At 40.2% G+C, this 20,022-nt stretch overlaps 1 protein-coding gene across 1 annotated transcript; it reads right to left on the reverse strand.

The window, feature by feature from the left end:
• Positions 1-1,803: 1,803 nt before the first annotated feature.
• Positions 1,804-3,346, reverse strand: LOC149492696 (uncharacterized). The gene is made up of 3 exons (XM_089715918.1): positions 3,134-3,346; positions 2,174-2,484; positions 1,804-2,005 (listed from the first exon to the last, which is right to left on the reverse strand). Exons 1-3 carry the CDS (start codon positions 3,344-3,346, stop codon positions 1,804-1,806), a joined length of 726 nt encoding a protein of 241 aa, XP_089572044.1.
• Positions 3,347-20,022: the final 16,676 nt, after the last annotated feature.

Genomic DNA, 20,022 nt, shown 5'->3' on the forward strand with positions numbered 1-20,022 from the left:
CCATATCAGTTATGACAATACATTGTATTTTATATTCTACTTTGAAAGGAGCATGATGTGATACCAAAAGGTGATAAATTAAGCAAAAGGTATGTATTACCTTGAGGCCTGTGAGCCTAATCTGAGAGTGCAATTCTATTAATTCTGCACTTGAGATAAACGAAAGTTATGACTGTCATTATCAACTCATAAATATGATCTATATCTGGAGCTGTGTGCTTATAATCTAAATCTGGAGTTGCGTGCTCATAATCAAAATCTAGAGCTGCATGCTAATAATCTGAATCTGGAGCTACATGCTCATAATTTGTATCTGGAGCTGCATGCTCATAAATCTATTATTTAGAGTAGTGGCTACAGTGGCTGTTGGCGCTGAGATCGGATCAGATTCTATAAGGATATGATTGGTATGAGATCAGGAGGTTTCTGGTTCGGTCGGCTGGGTACTAGATGGCTTATCTGCTTGGTCTGGATAGTATCACATTTTGTCCTAGTTTCAGGCTAATGAGACAGATGGGGCATGTTCAGGTGTTGCCGCCAGTTGGAGCTCTTTTCTGAGACATACTGGTTTCTCCTCGGGTTACTGTGGCTATACTGGATAGTTGGTCGAAAGGGCTTCATGTGGTTGAGGCTTGAGCTTCTGGGGGCAGTACTGCTGCTTATGAGGCTTGGTGGATGACTGAGTATGGTGACTAGGAGAGAGAGCGTATAGCGACTCTGAATCGGGAGATGGACGCTAGACACCAAGCGATGATTGAGATGACCCTAGACTCTACCCAACGCATTGACCCAGAGGATTTTGATGACTCTAGGGAGATCCTCCGAGGCAGCACAGAAGGTTTGCCTAGTCCCTCGGTGCATGCCGACCTTATGTTGATAGGGTAGGATTTTTGTTCTCTTGATTTTTCGCTTGGCCCGTATTTTTTATGAGGGCTTCGAGATATGGCGCTAACCCATGTATAAAGGGTTCAGTTGATACGTATTTTGACTTTTGACACTCTGGACAGTGGGTACGTTTAGACAGCTGACGCAGATGAATGACAGAGATAGACGATATGGATAGATGCCTAAGTGATAGGGCTTTTGTGATTTTCTTTTTACATGACCTGTACTGATTAGAGATATGTAAAAAGGGAATCATACTAATAGTCTTGGAAAGGAAATTTAGTCTTATCCTTCATGAGATTGCTGCCTAAGCTGCCCTTGCGGGTTTTCGACTTAGTAAGCTGCCCTAACTTTTGCCTCAGCCGCGCTTTTAGGGTTTTCGACTTAGCGGGCTTTTACTGATTTTGCCTAAGATGCCTGCCCTTATAGGTTTCCAACTTAGCTCATTGATTATTTCTTATTTCGATTGATTTCTTTCTTAGATTGGCACAGACAATCTAGAATTTTCATGAAAAGAGCAAAATGTATTTTTGTTATTGTTGTGATCACAGCCACAGGCTAGGCTACCTATGTATCCCATACTTTTGGAATATATTTTCGAAAGTCAAGTCATCGTAGTTCGGTTGTACAGTTACATGAAAAATGGGCAATATTTCTGGTGCTAATGCCTAAATGCATTCACACAACGTATCTTTTGAGTTGATCCAAATTGCATGGATTGGTGAATTCATCATCATCTATGTCTGATAAGATGACACCACCTCTGAAGAGAATCTTCTTCAGTATGTAGGGGCTTGCCCAGTTTGGCCTAAATTTGCCCCGAGGATCATTTATGAGAGCTCTGATTTCCTTGAGTACAAGATAACCTTCTTTAAGTCTTCGATCTCGGATTCTTCTATTGAAGTGCCTAGCTATTCTCTATTGGTAGTTCTGAATCTGGTTGAGAGCCTCTAGTCTTTTTTCATCAATAGCATTCAACTGGTTGTGGTAATTTTGTGCCCATTCTGCTTCGAGCAACTGGATTTCTTGCATAACCTTGGCTGATCTAATATGAACTTTGATAGGGAGGACTGCTTCCACCCCATATATGAGTGAGTAAAATGTCGCCCCAATTGGCATTCTGATGGAGGTTTTGTATCCCCATAAGGTAAAAGACAGATGTTCATGCTAATTTCTGTGATTGTGAATCATCTTCTGGAGCATGTTCTTAATGGACTTGTTGGCTGCTTCCACTGCTTCATTCGTCTAGGGCCTATACAGTGAAGATCGGTGGTGCTAAATTTTATACTTCATCATTAGAGTGGAGAGCTCTTTCTGGAAGTGAGACTCGTTGTCTGACATGATCTCAAAAGGAACTCTGTATCTGCAAATGATGTTTGTCTGGATGAATTGAGCTCCTTTCTTAGAATTCAGGACATGGTATGAGGCAGCTTCTACCCATTTGGTGAAATAGTCAATGACTCCCAAGATATACTCATGCTGGTTGGAAGATTTGGGAGTGATTTTACCAATCAAATCAATTCCCCAAGTTGCGAAGGGCCAAGGCGTAGGAACCGGGTGAAGTGCTACTGGGGGTAATTTCTGGAGCTTGGCATAAACCTGACACTTGTGACATTTTTAGACAAACTTCAAGCAAGCTGATCGCATGGTGAGCCAGTAATAACCCTAATTGGTGATTTTATGGGCTAGAGCCATTCCATCCATATGGGGGCCTTCTTCTCCGCCATGCACCCACTCCATTGTCTATTGAGCTTCTTCTTCGATGACGCACCTGAGATGTGCCTGATTCCACATTAATTTGTATAAGATGCCATCCTTTGTAGAGATAACCTTTGGACAACTCCCGGAGGATTAAATAAATATGCTTTGATTTGTTCAAAGGCTTTTTGACACTGGTCATCCCAAGTCTTTGGGGCATCCTTTCTCAATTTCTTGAAGATCAGTCCACAAGTATTTGCTAACTGTGAAATGAATTGGCTGATGTATTGAAGGTGGCCTAAGAACCCCAAATCTCCTTTTCTCTCTTAGGAGGCTGCATCTCAAGGATAGCTTTAGATTTTCATAGGTCGATCTTAATCCCTCTTTTGGAGACCATGTAGCCTAGGAAGATACTAGATGGAGCTCCGAAGAGACATTTAGTAGGATTAAGCTTCAGATTATACTGGCAGAGCCTGGAGAAGAATTGTTCGAGGCTAACTAAATGGCTTGGCCCGTCCCTGGTGTGGACAACCATGTCATCAACATATACCTCTATGTTCTTGTGCATCAGGTCATGAAAAATTAATATAACCATCCTCTGGTAGGTGGCGCCAGCATTCTTCAGCCCAAATGGCATCATTTTGTAGCAAAAGGTACCCCATTCGGTGATGAACGAAGTCTTTGGTCTATCCGATGGATTGACTAGTATCTGATTATACCCTACATACAAGTCTGTGACTGAAATCGTACTAGATACCGCCATCCTATCAATAAGCAAGTCAATGTAAGGTAAGGGGAAATCATCCTTGGGGCATGCCTAGTTCAAATCCCGATAATCAATGCAAATTCTGATCTTGCCATCTTTCTTGGGAACTAGCACTATGTTGGCTAGCCACGTCAGGTAATCAATGGCTTTAATAAAGTTATTTTCCAATAGCTTGGCTATTTCTTCTTTAATTCTGAGGGAAATCTCCAGTTTCTGCCTTCAAAACTTCTACTTTACTGGCCCAATGTGATCGTATGTGGGGATCTTATGAACGGCAATGTCAGGGTCTATACCGGTTATGTCACTAACTGTCCATACGAAGCAATCTGAATACTCCTTGATGAGGCCTATCAACTCATGTTTACAATCACATTCCTGCACAATAAATGTATGTTTTGGTTCATTTTCTGTTCCAATGTTTATTTGTTCTTTTGTTATTTTTATTTCTTTTTCTTTTTTATTTTCCATTTTTCCAGTAATCTCGTTCAGGGTAGAGAGAGGGTAACACAAAAACTGAAACTTTTCATTAGTGATAAAAGTGCCATGGTCGACATCCACATTGAGCTCAACAAAAAGATCCTCTAACTCAGAGAGGAAAGACAAGAAAGACTCAGAGGACTCAAAAGACTGAGCTGGACTCTGAACGAGACTCTGACTCAGGTTCTGCTTATGACTCAGACTCAGGTTCAGGTAGAAGAAGGGTGAACTACTCTACGCGCTCCTCCAAGTACCAGTTCTGAAGGGGTGCTTCGATAGGCTGGATGAAGTTTGTGGGGTCTGCTTCCACTTGATTGGTGATCATGCATAGGTCAAAGAGGGATGTCTCCATATTGTCCTCCCAGTCTATTTAGAGCTTGAAAAGAGGCTCACGATCTTCTACTGAGAGCCTGACATTAAAGAGAAGTTTAAAACCAGGGATTAGTGTTTTGGTCAGAGGACAATACCAAGGTTCTTGAAAGAAATAGTATGGCTCAGATTCCCCCTCTTTGATAAAGTAGCCATTAAGGGTTTTGAAATATGGACGCATCGAAGGGTCCTTTATTTCACCTCTTATTCTTACCAACCATTTGGTATCCTCTAACTCTGTCGCTCTTCATCTATCGGTTTGAATCCGAGACCAAAGGGGAGTTTAGCAATTGGATATTCGGTAAAGAAGGTCATACCCTACTAGTTACGACCGAGTCCTATTCCTGGAAAATAACACATGGCTCTCAACATGTTAGCCACCAGTGGGTTACTGTAGGGGTCAAAATCCATCGAAAAGATTTGTTTACCCGGTTCTGCTTCAATAAACTAAACTGAATCGAAAGAGCAGCCGAATAAAGGGTAGACTGTTGGTTCTGTCTGAATTTCCAAGAGTGGGGCCAAGGAAGGAATTTCAAATTTTCTCGCCTAGTCCCCTTTTATTGTTACCATTGCATTCTCATAGGGGAATTTCAACTTTTAGTGTAGAGAGGAGGCTATTGCTTTAGCGTTATGGATCCACGGCCTTCCCAGAAGGAGATTAAAGCAAGCCAGGGCATCCACCACCTGAAAGGGGATAGTCATAACTACAGGCCCAATTGTGACCTCTAGATCGGCGATGCCCAATACTTCATGCCTAGTGTTGTCATATGCCCTCACTATCTACTCAGATGGCATAAAGTCTTCAGCAGTTAGGGCCAAGTAGCTGACTATTTTCAGAGGGCAGACATTCGGAGCTGACCCGTTATCTATCAGAACCATAGGTACTGTCTTACCCCTAGCCTGGACTGTGATGTATAAAGCATGATTATGGTCCCCTCCTCTAACTTGATCTCATGATCAACAAAATAGAGAGCTAGTGCAAGGGGTTTCCTTGTGATAGATGCATCAATGCCTTCGGGGTGAAATCAGTGGAAGTCTGACACTGATTCATAGCCCTTACCAGAGATTGACGGGTGCATATAGGAGGATTGAATCAACCCCCATATAGAGATATTAGCCTTTGGTCATCTTCAATTGCTCCAAGACTAAATTTTCAAGTGGGATCCAGAGCTAGAACTGGGCATATCCTTGGCTAGGGTGGTTGGGTTGGGTAGAGCTTCTAGAGGAGGATACGAATGTTGTCTCCCGATCTGGATCATGGCATTGATTTCCTCAAGTACATCATTCAGGTCTATGACGCAGCATGAGTTGTCTAGGATGGGGTGGATCAGAGAGACCGAGTCAAAATCTAGCACTTGGTGAATCATGTGGATATTATTTTGGTGATAAGGGAGAGGGTTGGTGTTTATGTTCGGTCGGGATCGAATTGGAAGTATTTAGCTGCTTTCTACCAAGTCCTAGATCTTTTGCCTTAAAGTCTTACACTCATCAGTTTTATGTCCAGGCCCTTGGTGGAAAGAGCAAAAGGAGTTGAGGTTGAAATGCTTTGGGATGGGGTTAGGTAGAGGTCTAGGTTCCAAAGGCTATATCAACTTATCATCCACAGCTTTTTGGAAAATGAAAGAAAGAGGAACCCCGAGATCCGTAAAGTTGTGTCTGTCTGTTCGAGCAACTGGTCTTAGTGGTAGAGGAGGAGGAAGTTTTCTTTGGCCATTCAGGTTGGCCACCTCATTGCCTTCTGAGTGGTGGGAGGAACTACATGATAGCTGACTTGGGGCTTCTCATATCTAACCTTATATCTCGCCTCATCGCCTTCTTATAGCTTAATCCTCTTTTAATTTGGCTTGACCAGATCAGGTCCTCAATCTTTATGGCAGTAGCGATGAGGGCTCAGAAGTCCAGGAGGTACCGCATCCTCAAGTGATTCTGGTAAGAGGGGAGGAGATTCTTGACAACGCTGTTAATCTGTTCCTGCTCAAAAGGATGATTTAGCATTTGGGCGGCTTTGCCTCTCCACCTCATAAAGAACGGGGAGAAGGATTCTCTGGCTCCCTGTTTGATAGTCTCTAGATCCCTCCTAGTAAGGTCAACCTCCACATTATAGTGGTATTGCTGGTTGAAGGCATTATAGATCGCATCCAAGGTTCTCTTCTCAGCATCGTCCAAGGCGACAAACCAGAGGAGAGCAGCTCCAGTGAGAGAATGCTGGAACAACTGAGTAAAGAGCTCATTGTTTACACTAAGAGGAGTGAGGACACCCATATACATCTTCAGATGAGTCTTGGGGCAAGTGGTACCATCAAATTTTTCCACGGCGAGCATCTTGAACTTAGCGGGCAGCCTGGCCTCTGGAAAGAGCTGGAGAGAATCAACATCGATAAGATCCTCATATTTCTTAATGCTCTTAAGGAACTTCTCAAAGGAGTCCATCTTCTCCATCATCCTCTTTACCTCAGGAGAGGCAGAGTCATCCCCTATCTGGCTCGAGGTAGCAATGGCATTTAAAGTGATCCCAATTTCAGGAATGGAACCTCTGGCAGTTTGGTCGCCGTTAGGTTGAGCAGTTGGTTGTTCATTAGATCCTCTAGTATGATTTGGAGGGACATTACCATTTTGGCTGGTAGTTACCAGAGTTCTTACTTCCCCCAAAATAGTCTATTGCTAAGCGGTGATAGTATTCTGAAGGGAGTTATTCTATTTAGTTAGCATAGTCCGAAAGTGGGTGTCTAATACCTGGAGCATTTCTTCCATCATAGCCCTGAGATCAATAGGTGAAGCCATTGTTATTGTTATTCTCTAGAAGAAGCAAACAAAAGAAGGTATCAGTATACAGTTATGGGTCAAGTTTCAAAAGCATGCATGATTTAAGGTTTTGGTAACTCAGGTTAGTGTTTTGGGGTTCTGGTAAAAGGAAGCAATGTACAAGCCAAGATTTGAGGACGTGACTCAAGAATTGCCCCCCAGTTTGGGATAACGAGTGCCTAGGTCTAGTTTAAGGCTTTTGGCAAATAAGGGTGCTCAAGTCAGTGTTTGAGGCTTTTGGTATTTTAAGGTTGCTCAGGTCAGTGTTTAAGGGTTAGGATAGTGGAAAGCAATGCACAAGTCAAGATTTGAAGGCATGACTCGGGCATTGCCCCCAGTTTAGGGGTTGTGAATGCTTAGGTTTGAATTAAGGCTTTTTGGTAAATAAGGGTGCTCAAGTCGGTGTTTGAGGCTTTGGTAAAAAGAAGCAATGCACGAGCCGAGATTTGAGGGCATGACTTAGGCATTGCCCCCAGTTTGAGGATAATGAGTGCTTAGGTTTGATTTAAGGCATTTGTCAAATAACGGTGCTCAAGTTGGTCTTTGAAGCTTATGAGATAATGAGGTAGTTTTAGTCGGGTACATCTCCTTGAGTAGGGATTGGTGTTTAAGTTTGACCATGGGTTGGTATTTAGGTTTGACCACTAGTTGGTGTTTAGGTTGACCACTGGTTGGTGTTTTAGGTTGACCATTTAGACGGGCCTATTAGACAGTTCGTCACGGAAATTGGGAGGAACTCCTTACGGTTCCTTTTGTTTGATTAGGTCAGATTGTGGCTCGGTTTAGCACTTATGTGATGTCGGGTTAGCTCTTTGGAGTGCTTTGACTGTGCGCAAGGTGTTAGAGTCACCACCTTAATTTGTTTTTGTTTTTGGGAAAAGAATTAAGGAAAAAACCCCGTGTAGGACTCCATTTTCAGTTTGCCTTTTAGGATAAAATGCACTAGCCTAGAATCATTGGTTTCGGGGGCTAGGTTTTCAGTTTCTTTCAATTTGAATCAACAGTTTGGGTCATAGTTAAAAAATCAAAAATTAATGTTTTACATGAATGTCAGATTTTCGATGCATGGTTATACTAATAATGCATGGTAATTATAAACAAAGCATAAATTATTGAAAAGTGTGTAATTAGGAGGGGAGCCCGACTCTAGCCTCATTTATCAAGAATTCTAGGTCGTGCGACACATTTTCCAAAATCTCAGCCGGTCAATTTTGTCACGGCCCACTACCTAGGCTGAAATCTATAGGTATGCCTTCATACCTCGTTTGTATAAGGATCAGGGCACACGAAATTCTACCATCAATTAGGATGGTAAGGTTTTGGTTTGAAAATTAGTTTTGTAGTTTTACCAGATGGACCGGGCTTATGCAGAGTGCTGGACGGACTGGGCTTGACAATTTATAAGATGCTGGACGGACTGGGCTTAATTTGATAAAGTTTTGAGTTTGAGTGATTATACCCTCATGCTTGGGGTACGGCCGAATCGGACCTCCACGGTTGGTAATCAACCAAAGAGGTCAAGTCTCTCTCCAAAAATAAGCTAATGTAGGGCGCGAGGACCCAAATTATAGTCTTATATTTACTAGTGTTAATTGACAGATTATTAATTAATTATGAAATTAATTAATAATAAATCAACTAACTGATAGCTCTTGTCTAAGAAAGACAAAAGTGCGAGTGAAAATCGAAAGGATCGACTTTTGAGTACCAAGTTGGGCTTTAACTCAACTAAAGAAGAATAGTAAAGTTAGACTATATTGCCTTGGAATCATTAAAAGGGAGAATGATAGTTGTGATGCTTGAGAAGTGCTCGATCAAGCAACAAGAGGTGAGGTGAAAATGAGGGAGGTGGGCCATATTTATAGGCCAAGGGGGTTGTGCTAGGGAGGAATCGATGTCGATGTCCTCCTGATCGGCGTCGATGTGCCCCTAATCGGTGCCGATTAGGGGTCCCAGCACACTATGGATCGATCCGATCAAGAGGAGATCGGCTCCGATGCTTGGCTCCCCGATGCCGACCAAGGTTTTTTACCAAAGTGCCCTTGCCCTTTGATTTCACGATTTTCAAGCTTCCAAAGGTCCGTTCAAGACCCAAACGACGTCCAATCGAGTTGATTCTCATGCCGTTGGAACTATGACAAAATTTCCTAAAGCCTAGTGCTGAAATCATGTCAACAATTCAATGTCAAATTCTGACAATAGGATTAGCCATCTTGTTAACTTGCCCACTAGTGCTGGTGTTCTATACAAATATCTAATCGGATTCATTCTTGATATTGCTATTACTTTATAAGACTAAAGATAGTGTAGAAGTTTTCTAGTAGCCCATACCATTGTTAAGCAAGTTCTTTCAATCAAGTTATATTTCTGTTCATTTGGAAGAAGCTTTTTGCTCAAGTAATACACTACCATCTTAACACTGGTTTTATCAGCTTGTGCTAACATGGCTTCAATTCCAGCATCTTCCACTATCAAGTACAGGTTTAAGGGTTTCCCTGGCTTTGGTGGGCATAAAACTGACAGCTTATCATATATTCCTTGATTTCATCGAAAGCTGTTTGGTAGTGATCGTTCCACTTTACTGGCTAATCTTTCCTTAAAAGCTTGAAGATTGGATCACATATTATAGAAAACTTCGATATGAACTTATTGATATACTCAATTTTTTCCAGAAAGCTTCTCACATGTTTTTCCATCTTGGCTGCTCTATCTCTTAGATCGCCTTGATCTTATTTTGATCAATCTCTATTCCTTTAGGTCCTACTATGAACCCTAGCACTTTTTCAGAAGTCACCTTGAACACACACTTCTTCGGGTTCAGTCGTAGCTTGTATTTAATCACTCTATACATGAACTTTTCCAAGGCTGCTGGATGCTTTTCTAGTGTCTTCATCATGACAATCATATCGTTAATATACACATCTAACTTCTTGTGGATCATGTCATGAAATAATGTAGTTGTCATCCTTTGATAAGTAGCCCCGGCATTCTTTAAGCCAAAGGCATTACCTAGTAGCAGAAAGTACCAAACCTCCATCATAAATGTTGTCTTGACCTTGTCCATCAATGCCATAAGAATTTGGTTATATCCTGCAAACCCATCTATGATAGAGTAGCATCCATCATTGCCATGCTATCGATTAGGATATCGATATGAGGGAGAGGAAAATCATCCTTCGGTGATGCTTTATTCAAATCCCTGTAGTCTACACACATTCTGACCCTTCCATCTTTCTTAGGAACTAGGACTATGTTCGCCAACCATTCTGGATCGTGAACCACTTCTAAAAATCTTGCATTATCTGCTTGGTCACTTCCTCTTTAATCTTCTCAGCCCGTTCTGGTCTCAACCTTCTTCTTTTCTATTTCACTGGCTTGGCTCCAGGATACAAGAAAATTGTATGCCCAACTAAAAATATGTCTATCCCTGGCATTTCCTCATAACTCCATGCAAAGGCTTCCTTTTTTTCCATGAGTAGACCTTGAAATTTTGTGTTTAACTCTGGCATTAGGTTTGGCCCAATTAATAGAATTCGAGGATTATCTTTTGTGCCAATATTAAATTCAATCATGCATGATGAGTTAATGTCAAATGTGCACATGTGCTTATCTATTCGATGAATGGAATCATCAAGAAAGACATCAAACAAGTAAGCAAAATTAAAGTTCATTTCATTAAACAATAAAGATAGTTCATTACAATCAGGAAAGACATCAATCAAGTAAGCAAAATTAAAGTTCATTTCATTAACCAATAAAGATAGTTCATTACAATCAGACTCGTTACTAATAGAAATAGACACATCAGTAGAGGCTTTAGCTTCTTTAAAGCTTTCTTCTATGTAGGCCCGGATCGCCTTCAGTACTTGATCCACGGGGTTCTCTTCTCCTTCGGTACTCACCTTCCCTTTATTCTTCTTTTCCTTCTCCTCTTCTTGGGCAACTTGTCCCTTTTCTTGTTTCTCTTTCTTTCCTTCTTCCTCTGCCGCTTGTGGCCCTTCAACCACCTCTTTATCAGGTGTCTTCTCTTCTTCTTTTTATTCTTTCTCTTCCACAGGCTTCTTAGGCTCAACTGCCAAGATATCAATAACATCTGCAAAGATCTCTAGATCGGGGTATATCTTTTCCTTGTATTCAAAAGGTTCTATTGGCAGACATGGAGAGGAATGCTCACTCGAACGGATGAAACGTCCATCTATGTCTAACCAACCGTATGTTTTCTTCGGTGTGCTTCCAAATTTATACCCCAAGCCTAGTCTGTCCGTTTGAGTGCGGATTTTTGGTAGCTCCGTAATGCCCTGTTGATCCTTTCCAAGTCCTTTCCCTTCTTCATAATTCATCCTCTTTATGAAGTTGGAGATAATGGGCCCCATATCAATGCTCAGCACAGTAATCTGAAAACCAGTCTATGGAAGGATAACCTGCTTATCCACATTTAACGTAGCTAAGCTTCTTTCATTAGCGGCAGGTATGGTGATGATTTTCCCATTAAATGGAAACTTGATTTTCTGATGTAACATTGAAGGCACTCCTCTCAAGGAATGGTACCATGAGCACCCAAGTAGCAAGGCAAAAGTTGGGGGATATCAATCACAATGAACTCGGTCTCCTTTTTAATCGCCCCTACCTTGATCACGGTTTTGAAGATGCCCTCCACTTGTCTCTTAGAGTCATCATATGCTCTAATCACCACATCAAAAGGTTCCAAATCAAATAATTCTATCTTGATCTTGGAAAGTAGCTTTAACGGACACACATTCAGGGCAAAGCCATCGTCTATCATTACATTTCCAGTAACTCTCCCTTTAATCTCGGCTTTTATGAAAAGTGTCTTGGTGTGATTCCTTCCTTCGGGAGGAAGCTCAGCATAAGAAAAGGTGATAGTGAGGGGATCATGTTGGACTATCCCCATAAAATCGACCAAAGAGATGGATGATGAAACCAGAATCTCCACCATGGCTTTTAGCAAAGCTTCTCGGTGTTGCTTTGATGATACTAATAGGTCCTACATGCTTACATTTGCATTGGTTCTCTTCATTTGTTTGATCAGAGTGTCATCTTCTGTTTCGGTCTTCAGCTCATCCGACGAGCTTGCTTTTTCTTTCTCCTCTCGAGGATTAATCATATCTGACTGATAGATCCAACCACTTTGGGTATATGGCTTACAGTTTTGGCTTCTTCCTCTTCCTCACTACTCCATACATCTAGAGAAACGAGATGTACCTCCACCTCGTCATCACTGCCAACCCAAACTTGCTCACTCTGCTCCATCCATTGCTCATCATTGTCCCATACGTCAAGCACCATAACTTAAATCTGCTCTAACAGCATCTCCCTCTCTCTTTTCTCTTCCTCTTCTTCAAACTCGGCTAGCATCTCCTCGGGAGTCTTTCCAGACTCAACCATATATAAGTTCTTAAGAGGCGGCACGTTTCTAAAATTAGGGAGTGGATTAGTCCTCGTGCTAGGCCTTGATTTCTCAGGATTAGTAACTTTGCCATTATTGATCAGATCTTGGATCTCGTGCCTTAATCATAATCAATTATCAATTATGTGGCCCTTACTCTAATGGAAGTGACAATAAGCATTCTGATCGAAATTCCTTGGCAAATTTCCGGGAGGAGGTCTTGGCTCAAGTGATGATCATAACAGACCCATTGCTTTTACTTTCTCGAACACTCTAGAGAGAGGAGTGTCAAAGTTAGAGAATCTCCTTTGCAGCACATTGTTAGCTCTCAAATTTAGAGCGGTGGTTGTTGTTCTTATTGGTGCTTGGAGTCTTGGTGAACTGACTGGACCCATGGAACCCAGATTTATTGAAGTTTTTGGCACGATTCCTATACTTCTTATCCTCTTTGATCTTGTCTTCAACATCGGTACCCACTGCGTAAACTTGAGAAAACTCAGCCAGAGGCATATAGTACAGCTTCTCACGGAAGGTCGGCAAAGTCCTCTTGATGAATATCTTGATCTGCTCCTTGGTATTCGGACGGTTCCTCATTTGCGTGACCTTGGCTCTCCATCTAGCTATATAATCCATAAAGGTCTCGTCTTGTTTTTGCACAGTCGCTTCCAAAAAGGCTCGATGCCCATTTCATGGATCAATTATATAAAACGAGGATAGCTAAGCACTTCAACAAGAGAGTTCATCCAAAGCAACTTTGAGTAGGGATTTGGTTCTAAAACATATGCGGTCGAACATTCATGACCCGAGGGGAAAGTTCAAGTCTAACTAGGAGGGCCCATTCTTGATCAAGAAGATGTTTTCCAAGGGTGCAATGAAGCTATCAGACATGGAAGGCAATGAGTTTACCGAAACAATCAATATGGATAAATTGAAGAAATTTTATGTGTTGCTTGAAACATTTATGGCGAAGCCCAATTAATAAATTAACCTTTTGTGTTCTTATTAACTTTAAAGCGTGTTGTGATAAGTTTATGTTAATATGCAAATGTTGTGAATTTACCTTGATGATATAGAATAGCAGGAAATATATCAAACATTTTAAAGCAAAAGTCATTTCATAATAATTGCATACATTACATAAGTTGCACATTGGTTAGTACATTTCATTAGAAATCAGGATAAAATCATCTACATGTCAGGTCCTAACAGAAATCTAGCTGTCAGCAGATAAGCCAACTCTGAATCAGCATCAACTCTGGAATAAGCATGCAGTAAAGTGCAGTACAAATCTGAGGAAGAGGTACCGGCCATATCAGAAATGAGTACAATCGTGTGATTAGGCCAGGTGGAAAAGAGATAAGAATTGTTGTGTAAGAAGGCCACCCTCGAACCGCGTGTAATCAGGGACCGCTTGATGGCAACCGTACTGCCTGGCTACGCGGCTGAGATAATAAGCAAGTGTCATAGACAACCCACATAAGGGAGCACAAAGCATATAAGAGGAAACTATAACTCACTCTATGTACCACCTGGGGCAAGTCCATCTGACTCCCTCGGAAGTAAGATCCTGAAAAATAGTAGTCTAGTCTTCTACAGTCTCGCTAGTCAAACGACGTTGATGTCCGACATAAACTCATGGCTTCGAGTTGTGCTTGCTTTATTTCAAGCATGAGTTGATGAGCCTCTTCTAATTGGTCTTTTTTTGTTGGAGTTGGGATCAGAGGAGAGTTTTGGCCTCGTAGTCACTATTGGAAAGAACTCTTTTAGCTCGTTTTGCTTCCAACACCTCTCTTAAGTCTTTCGCCCTTTAGCGCTTTGAACGTCAGAATCGAGCCATGATAGAATATACCAAAATGGCTACAAGGAAATAGGTTAAATGATGCATGAATGAAATACAACACAATCATAGTAATTATATACAAACAAAGCGAACGGGAGTTGGGAAATCAATGATCTCCACCCTTATATCTCCCACTCACGATTCAAAGTCAAAGTCTTTTCTGAACCCTATGACATATTGGTTGGGCCCATAAACCATCATGGGGTTTTGGACCGATGCCTCTCGCATTTCATTATATGAATGCAACAATCATAAGTTATTAAGGAATTCCTAAAGGAAGGAGCTAGGGTCAACTACATGAGCTTTGGTCGGGTTTATTAAGTCTTGGGTTCCATAAGTGAGAACTGATTGTTTCCTCCCTCTACTTTGGGTCTAAGCAAAAGGTGATAACGGTTTGTGCCAATTCTTTTGATATACCAAATGGTACTTAACTTATGGGTGGTGTATATTAGTGGCAGATCCAAACAGTCGAGTAGAGTGAAAGGATCACAACCCCCAATATCACCTTTTAGGTTTAGGGTAGAAATGAGGTAAAGAAGAGATAAATGCACGAGTGATAGTTATAAGTACAAAAAAGTAATCTCAATTTGGAGTTAATATCATTATTAAAGATTGTGAACAAATGGACAACTTTTGGAGTCAACTCTCTTATTCGAACCAAAAATCGAAAATCAAAGATTCTGGGTTCGATTCCCAGTGGAGTCGTCAGGTTGAGGATGTGTGATTTTTCCAAAAAGGAAAGAATAGAGTCAAACAGGTTTAGTTGATTTTATTTAATAAAATGGTTTTCTTTATTTAACCCATTTGTTTATCCTCGGAAAATGGTTATCTTACTTTGATAAGAGTTTTATTAATTTTGGAGTCGCCACCCTTATTAGGGAAAATTCTCGAATAAGTTGATTCTTTAGAATCGACTAACTCGATTTTAAACCAGAGAAAGGGTCCGGGAGTTAGGTACGATGATGGAAAGATATTAGACACCCATATCGCCCGGTTAAATTGGCCTCCTCGTTGTCCAAAGATTCACAAGAACTTAAATAATGCAATTAACTACAAATGAGGTGAAAATACTTTTTCATGCATTTTTAGAAACCTATGTCAATCACGCATTTAGATAAACCATAAAGCATGAAAACATAATGCAAAACATTCACAAAGAAAGAGGAAGGAGAAAAGAGTTACAAATCATCCCTAATTATTAAAATCTACTCATTACCCTCCAAATTTCCTAAATCCCAAACCAATTATTACATATAAGCATTGATAGGAATCCTTTAAGGACCCTTTACACTTTGCAATAATATCACAATAAAGCATAATAACACATACAAACCTAAAATAATCACTATTCACAGAATAATAAATCGTACATCCCAACCATCATCATTCACACATTCATAAACTGAAGATATGATGCATGTTAGAGATACAAGATTAATGAATAAAGGGGTTAGCATAATAATAAGCATAAAGCATTAAACTAAAAGTCATAGAATAAAGGGCAGAATGATAAAGTGCTTGAACTGTAAAAATAGTAATTAAAAGACATGAATTTAAATGGTTAATCAAGATTTAATTAAAGCTCATGGTCTTGATGTTCATCTTTGAAGGATGAACAAATTCACCAATCACGACTCTTAATCTTGTTTTATTATTTATTTGATCCATTTGTGATCGAATACGCATCCCAGTCCATTAAGGTTGGAGCTTGGCCACTGGATCTTCGAATCGGGACATTTATTGGATTTTTATACATGCAGAGCTTCTGAATCGAAGGGCCTTGAGCCGCAGGGAGTTATGGCATGCGCCACATGCTTATGGCACATGCCACACGTAATGGCGTAGGGCCTTTCCCAGATCAGGAAAGCTTCCGGCATGAGCAAGGTAAAAACAGGGCAATCAAGGCTCATGTGGAGCGAGCCACATGCCTATGGCGCATGCCACACGTAGTGGCTTGCGCCACTAGCTTAGGCCACGCGCCACAGAGGCACAGAAACTCCTTTGTGGTTGATCCTAAGTTTCTCTCACAACCAGACCTAGAACAGCTGTAAACAAACACCGAAAAGGAAAAGAAAAGGACGAAGAAATAAATTTAAGGTTCTCAAAAATTACCTTTGAAGATTTCTTTGAAGACTAGTTCAAAGTGGATGAAGAAACTCAACTCTTTGACCCTTGATCCAATAGTCCGAGATTCAAGATTAAAGTATGTGTTTTTAAGATTTCTAGAATATGCTTAAGAGTTTTTGATTAAAAAAAATCAATGGATCATAATCTTATAACAAAGGGAAACAATGGTTTCCTTTGATTTCTTAGATTAAGTTTTAAAATTTCAAGAGTTTCCTTAAGCTATCCAAAAAGTCCTCCTTTTGCTCATCCGTCAATCTCTATTTATAGGCATTTTAGGGTGAGGTGGCCCCATTTAGGGCTAACGTGGGAAAAATACCACTGATAGCCCCTACAGTAGGGTCGGGCCCACTTCTATCAAATCGGACCAAGAGGCACGCAGAATGAGGCGGTGCACCGAAAAGTGTGCCAGGTGAGCCCGACGCACTTCTCGAGCCCGATTTCGTCGCGTAACACCCAGTAACCTAAAAATGTAAAATTAGTTAAACACATAGATAATCTCAGTTATGGACCATTAGTCCGAAAATCAAGGTGATTGGGAATCCCAATCCAGTTTTATATAAAAAATAATATATTATCACTGAACCTTTTAGCGATAAAATTTGAGCGTCTATAATGTCTATCTTAGTGAAGCAATTCATGATGATAAAGAAGGTTTTGGTATCTTAAAATGGTGGAAGATTAATTGTGAGAGATTTCCGATCCTAGGAAGAATGGCTAGAGATATATTCACCAACAGTGGCTTTAAAGAGTGCTTTTAGCAGCGGAGGAAGAGTGATCAACTTGTTTAAGAGTTCTTTGACTCCTAAAATAGTGGAGGGACTGATATGTGCATGAGATTGGCTTCAATCATCTTACTTAAACATTAAAAAGATATAGAAGAACTCGAAAAACTTGAACAAGGTATGTAATAAAATCAAAAAAATATTGTTTGTCTTATCTTATTCAATATTTTCGTTTGAGCATATATATTGATAATTGTTTGATTTTAATTTTCAGCTTTACCTTCGATTAGAGTCACACTTGGTGCTGTGACATCAAATGCGACTAGTTAGAATTTTTTTTTTTTTTAAAAGGTTGGCTGATATTTAATAAGTTGTGATCATAGTTTCATTATGTATATAGGCTCCATAATTATATATGATGAGTGCTAAATTATTCTTTTTCTAGTTAATAATTAATTTATGTTTCTATCCTTTTTTTAGGTTTGGAGAAAATGATGAAATTATAAACTTTTGGATTGTGGACATGTCACATGGATGTGATTTGATGATCAAGCTTGGAGTCATTATTGGCTTTTTGTTTTATCTTGTGAACTTGTTTACTTGTTAATTTATTGTCTTTTCTAGACTTTAATTATTAACGTATTTAATTTCTGGATTTAAAATTATTAATTTGTTATTGTTTACCAAATGCTTATGGATTTGAATTGTTAATTTATTATTATAGGTTATTGTTAATTTATTATTATAGGTTGTCGATTTTAATTTGAAGTAATGATTGAAATTATTTTATTAGGGAATTTGCAGCTTCTAAATTGGATGTGAAATTATATATTTTGGTTAACATTTAAAAAAATTGAGTCAAAAGAAAATTCAGATATTTGGTAACCGAACCAAACGGCAATTTGTGGTTCGGTCAAATTCGGTTACCAAATAATTTTGGTTTTTGAATCTGTTACTTTAAAGAACAATTTTGGTTTTTAATTTTTCGGTTTGGAACCGAACCGCCTGATTGCTCACCCTAGGCATATAAGTGGTCCATTGGAGGTGTGGTTGTGATTATTGAACCTTGATTTGTTGCGCACCTATGTATTATTTTAGGAAGGAGGCATTGTTGCTATTTGAGTATTGGTGGTATAACAGCCAACACAGAATCAGATTCATTTTTCAGCTAATTTTCTTTGCTCAATAAAAGAGCATACAATTCATCAAAATTGATTGAAGCATTTATGGCTTCAATCGCCCTTGTAAAAGAACAATATTCAGAACCTAATCCTTTCAAAATATCATTAATTAAACAATCTTCAGTGATGGAAGACTGAAGGACAGCCAGCTAATCAAAAATAAGTTTGGCTCAGCTGGTATAAGAGTTGATTGACTTAGATCCTTTTTTTCAAGTGCTTCATTTGTTTCCTAAGTTGCGTGATTTGCGTGTGTGTGTTCCAGAGAAGAATATAGTCTCTAATTTTATGTGACATCCCGACCCGGCAAAGCGATCCTAAGAGGGTGGGTAGTGGAGCGAAGCTCCTGGCTAGCTTCTAGGATGGCAGGCTAGCTAAGGTAGTGGAATGCGGGACACAAGAATGAATCAAATCATATATCGAAAAGGGAGAAATTAATCATTAGAGGCGCCTTTTGGTGGAATGGTTGGAGAGGTGGAAGAACTCCAGGGTTAAGCGTGCTCGCTTAACGGAAATTCTAAGATGGGTGACCTCCTGGGAAGTTTCCCATTTTACCTGCGAGACAAAACCGTGAGGGCGGGTGTATGTGTTGGCCGGATTAGGCCGGGGCATAACCCCGTGGCCAAAGCGGACAATTACTCTGGTAATTAGAGTCGGGGCGTGACAGTTGGTATCAGAGCCGAACCCCCTCTAGTAGATGTATGGTTCGAGGACGAATCACGCGAAAGCTGGTGGGCCTGTGACATCCCGACCCGGCAAAGCGATCCTAAGAGGGCGGGTAGAGCGAAGCTCCTGGCTAGCTTTTAGGATGGCAGGCTAGCTAGGGTAGTGGAATGCGGGACACAGGAATGAATCAAATCATATATCGAAAAGGGAGAAATTAATCATTAGAGGCGCCTTTTGGTGGAATGGCTAGAGAGTTGGAAGAACTCTAGGGTTAAGCGTGCTCGCTTAACGGAAATCCTAGGATGAGTGACCTCCTGGGAAGTTTCCCATGTCACCTGCGGGACAAAATCATGAGGGCGGTTGTATGTGTTGGCCGGATTAGGCCGGGGCACAACCCCGTTGCCAAAGCGGACAATTCCTCTGGTGATTAGAGTCGGGGCATGACATTTTACCCATCCATCTTTTGTTGTAGGCGAGCCGATCACTTGCGGCTAATTGCTTAGAGATTGGGGCAAATAACCAAGTTAGAACTAATTGATCTTGACAATACCAACGTTGATAGTTAGGATTAGCCTCATAATTGGAATGCTGGATAGATCTCAAAAAAATCTTGATATTGACCATTGAGAAGCTGCAAAGAAAATTTTAAGATATCTTCAAGAAACAAAAGATTTCATGCTCATGTATAAAGCATCTTATCCATTAGAAGTGATTGAATATTCGGATTCAGATTTTGCTGGATGCATCGATAGTAGAAAGTTAATGTTTGGCTATTTATTTCTCCTATTAGAAGGGGCTATATAATGGAAAAGCGTAAAACAAACTGCTGTTGCTTCATCCACAGTGGAAGTAGAATCTATATCTTGTTTTGAGGCTACAATTCATGCATTATGATTGTGGAACTTTATTTTAGGGCTTAAAATTGTCAACACCATTTCTAAGCCGCTAAAAATTTATTATGATAATTCCGCAGAAGTTTTCTTCTCCAATAATGATAAGTTTTCTAAAGGAGCCAAAAATATAGAGTTAAATATTTTTCCATAAAGGACGAATTTGAAAAACAAAGAGTGAGTATAGAACATATT

This window comes from Jatropha curcas, chromosome 11, assembly GCF_041381405.1.
Source record: "Jatropha curcas cultivar XTBG-Jc1 chromosome 11, XTBG_Jcur_1.0, whole genome shotgun sequence".
Taxonomy (NCBI): Eukaryota; Viridiplantae; Streptophyta; class Magnoliopsida; order Malpighiales; family Euphorbiaceae; genus Jatropha; species Jatropha curcas.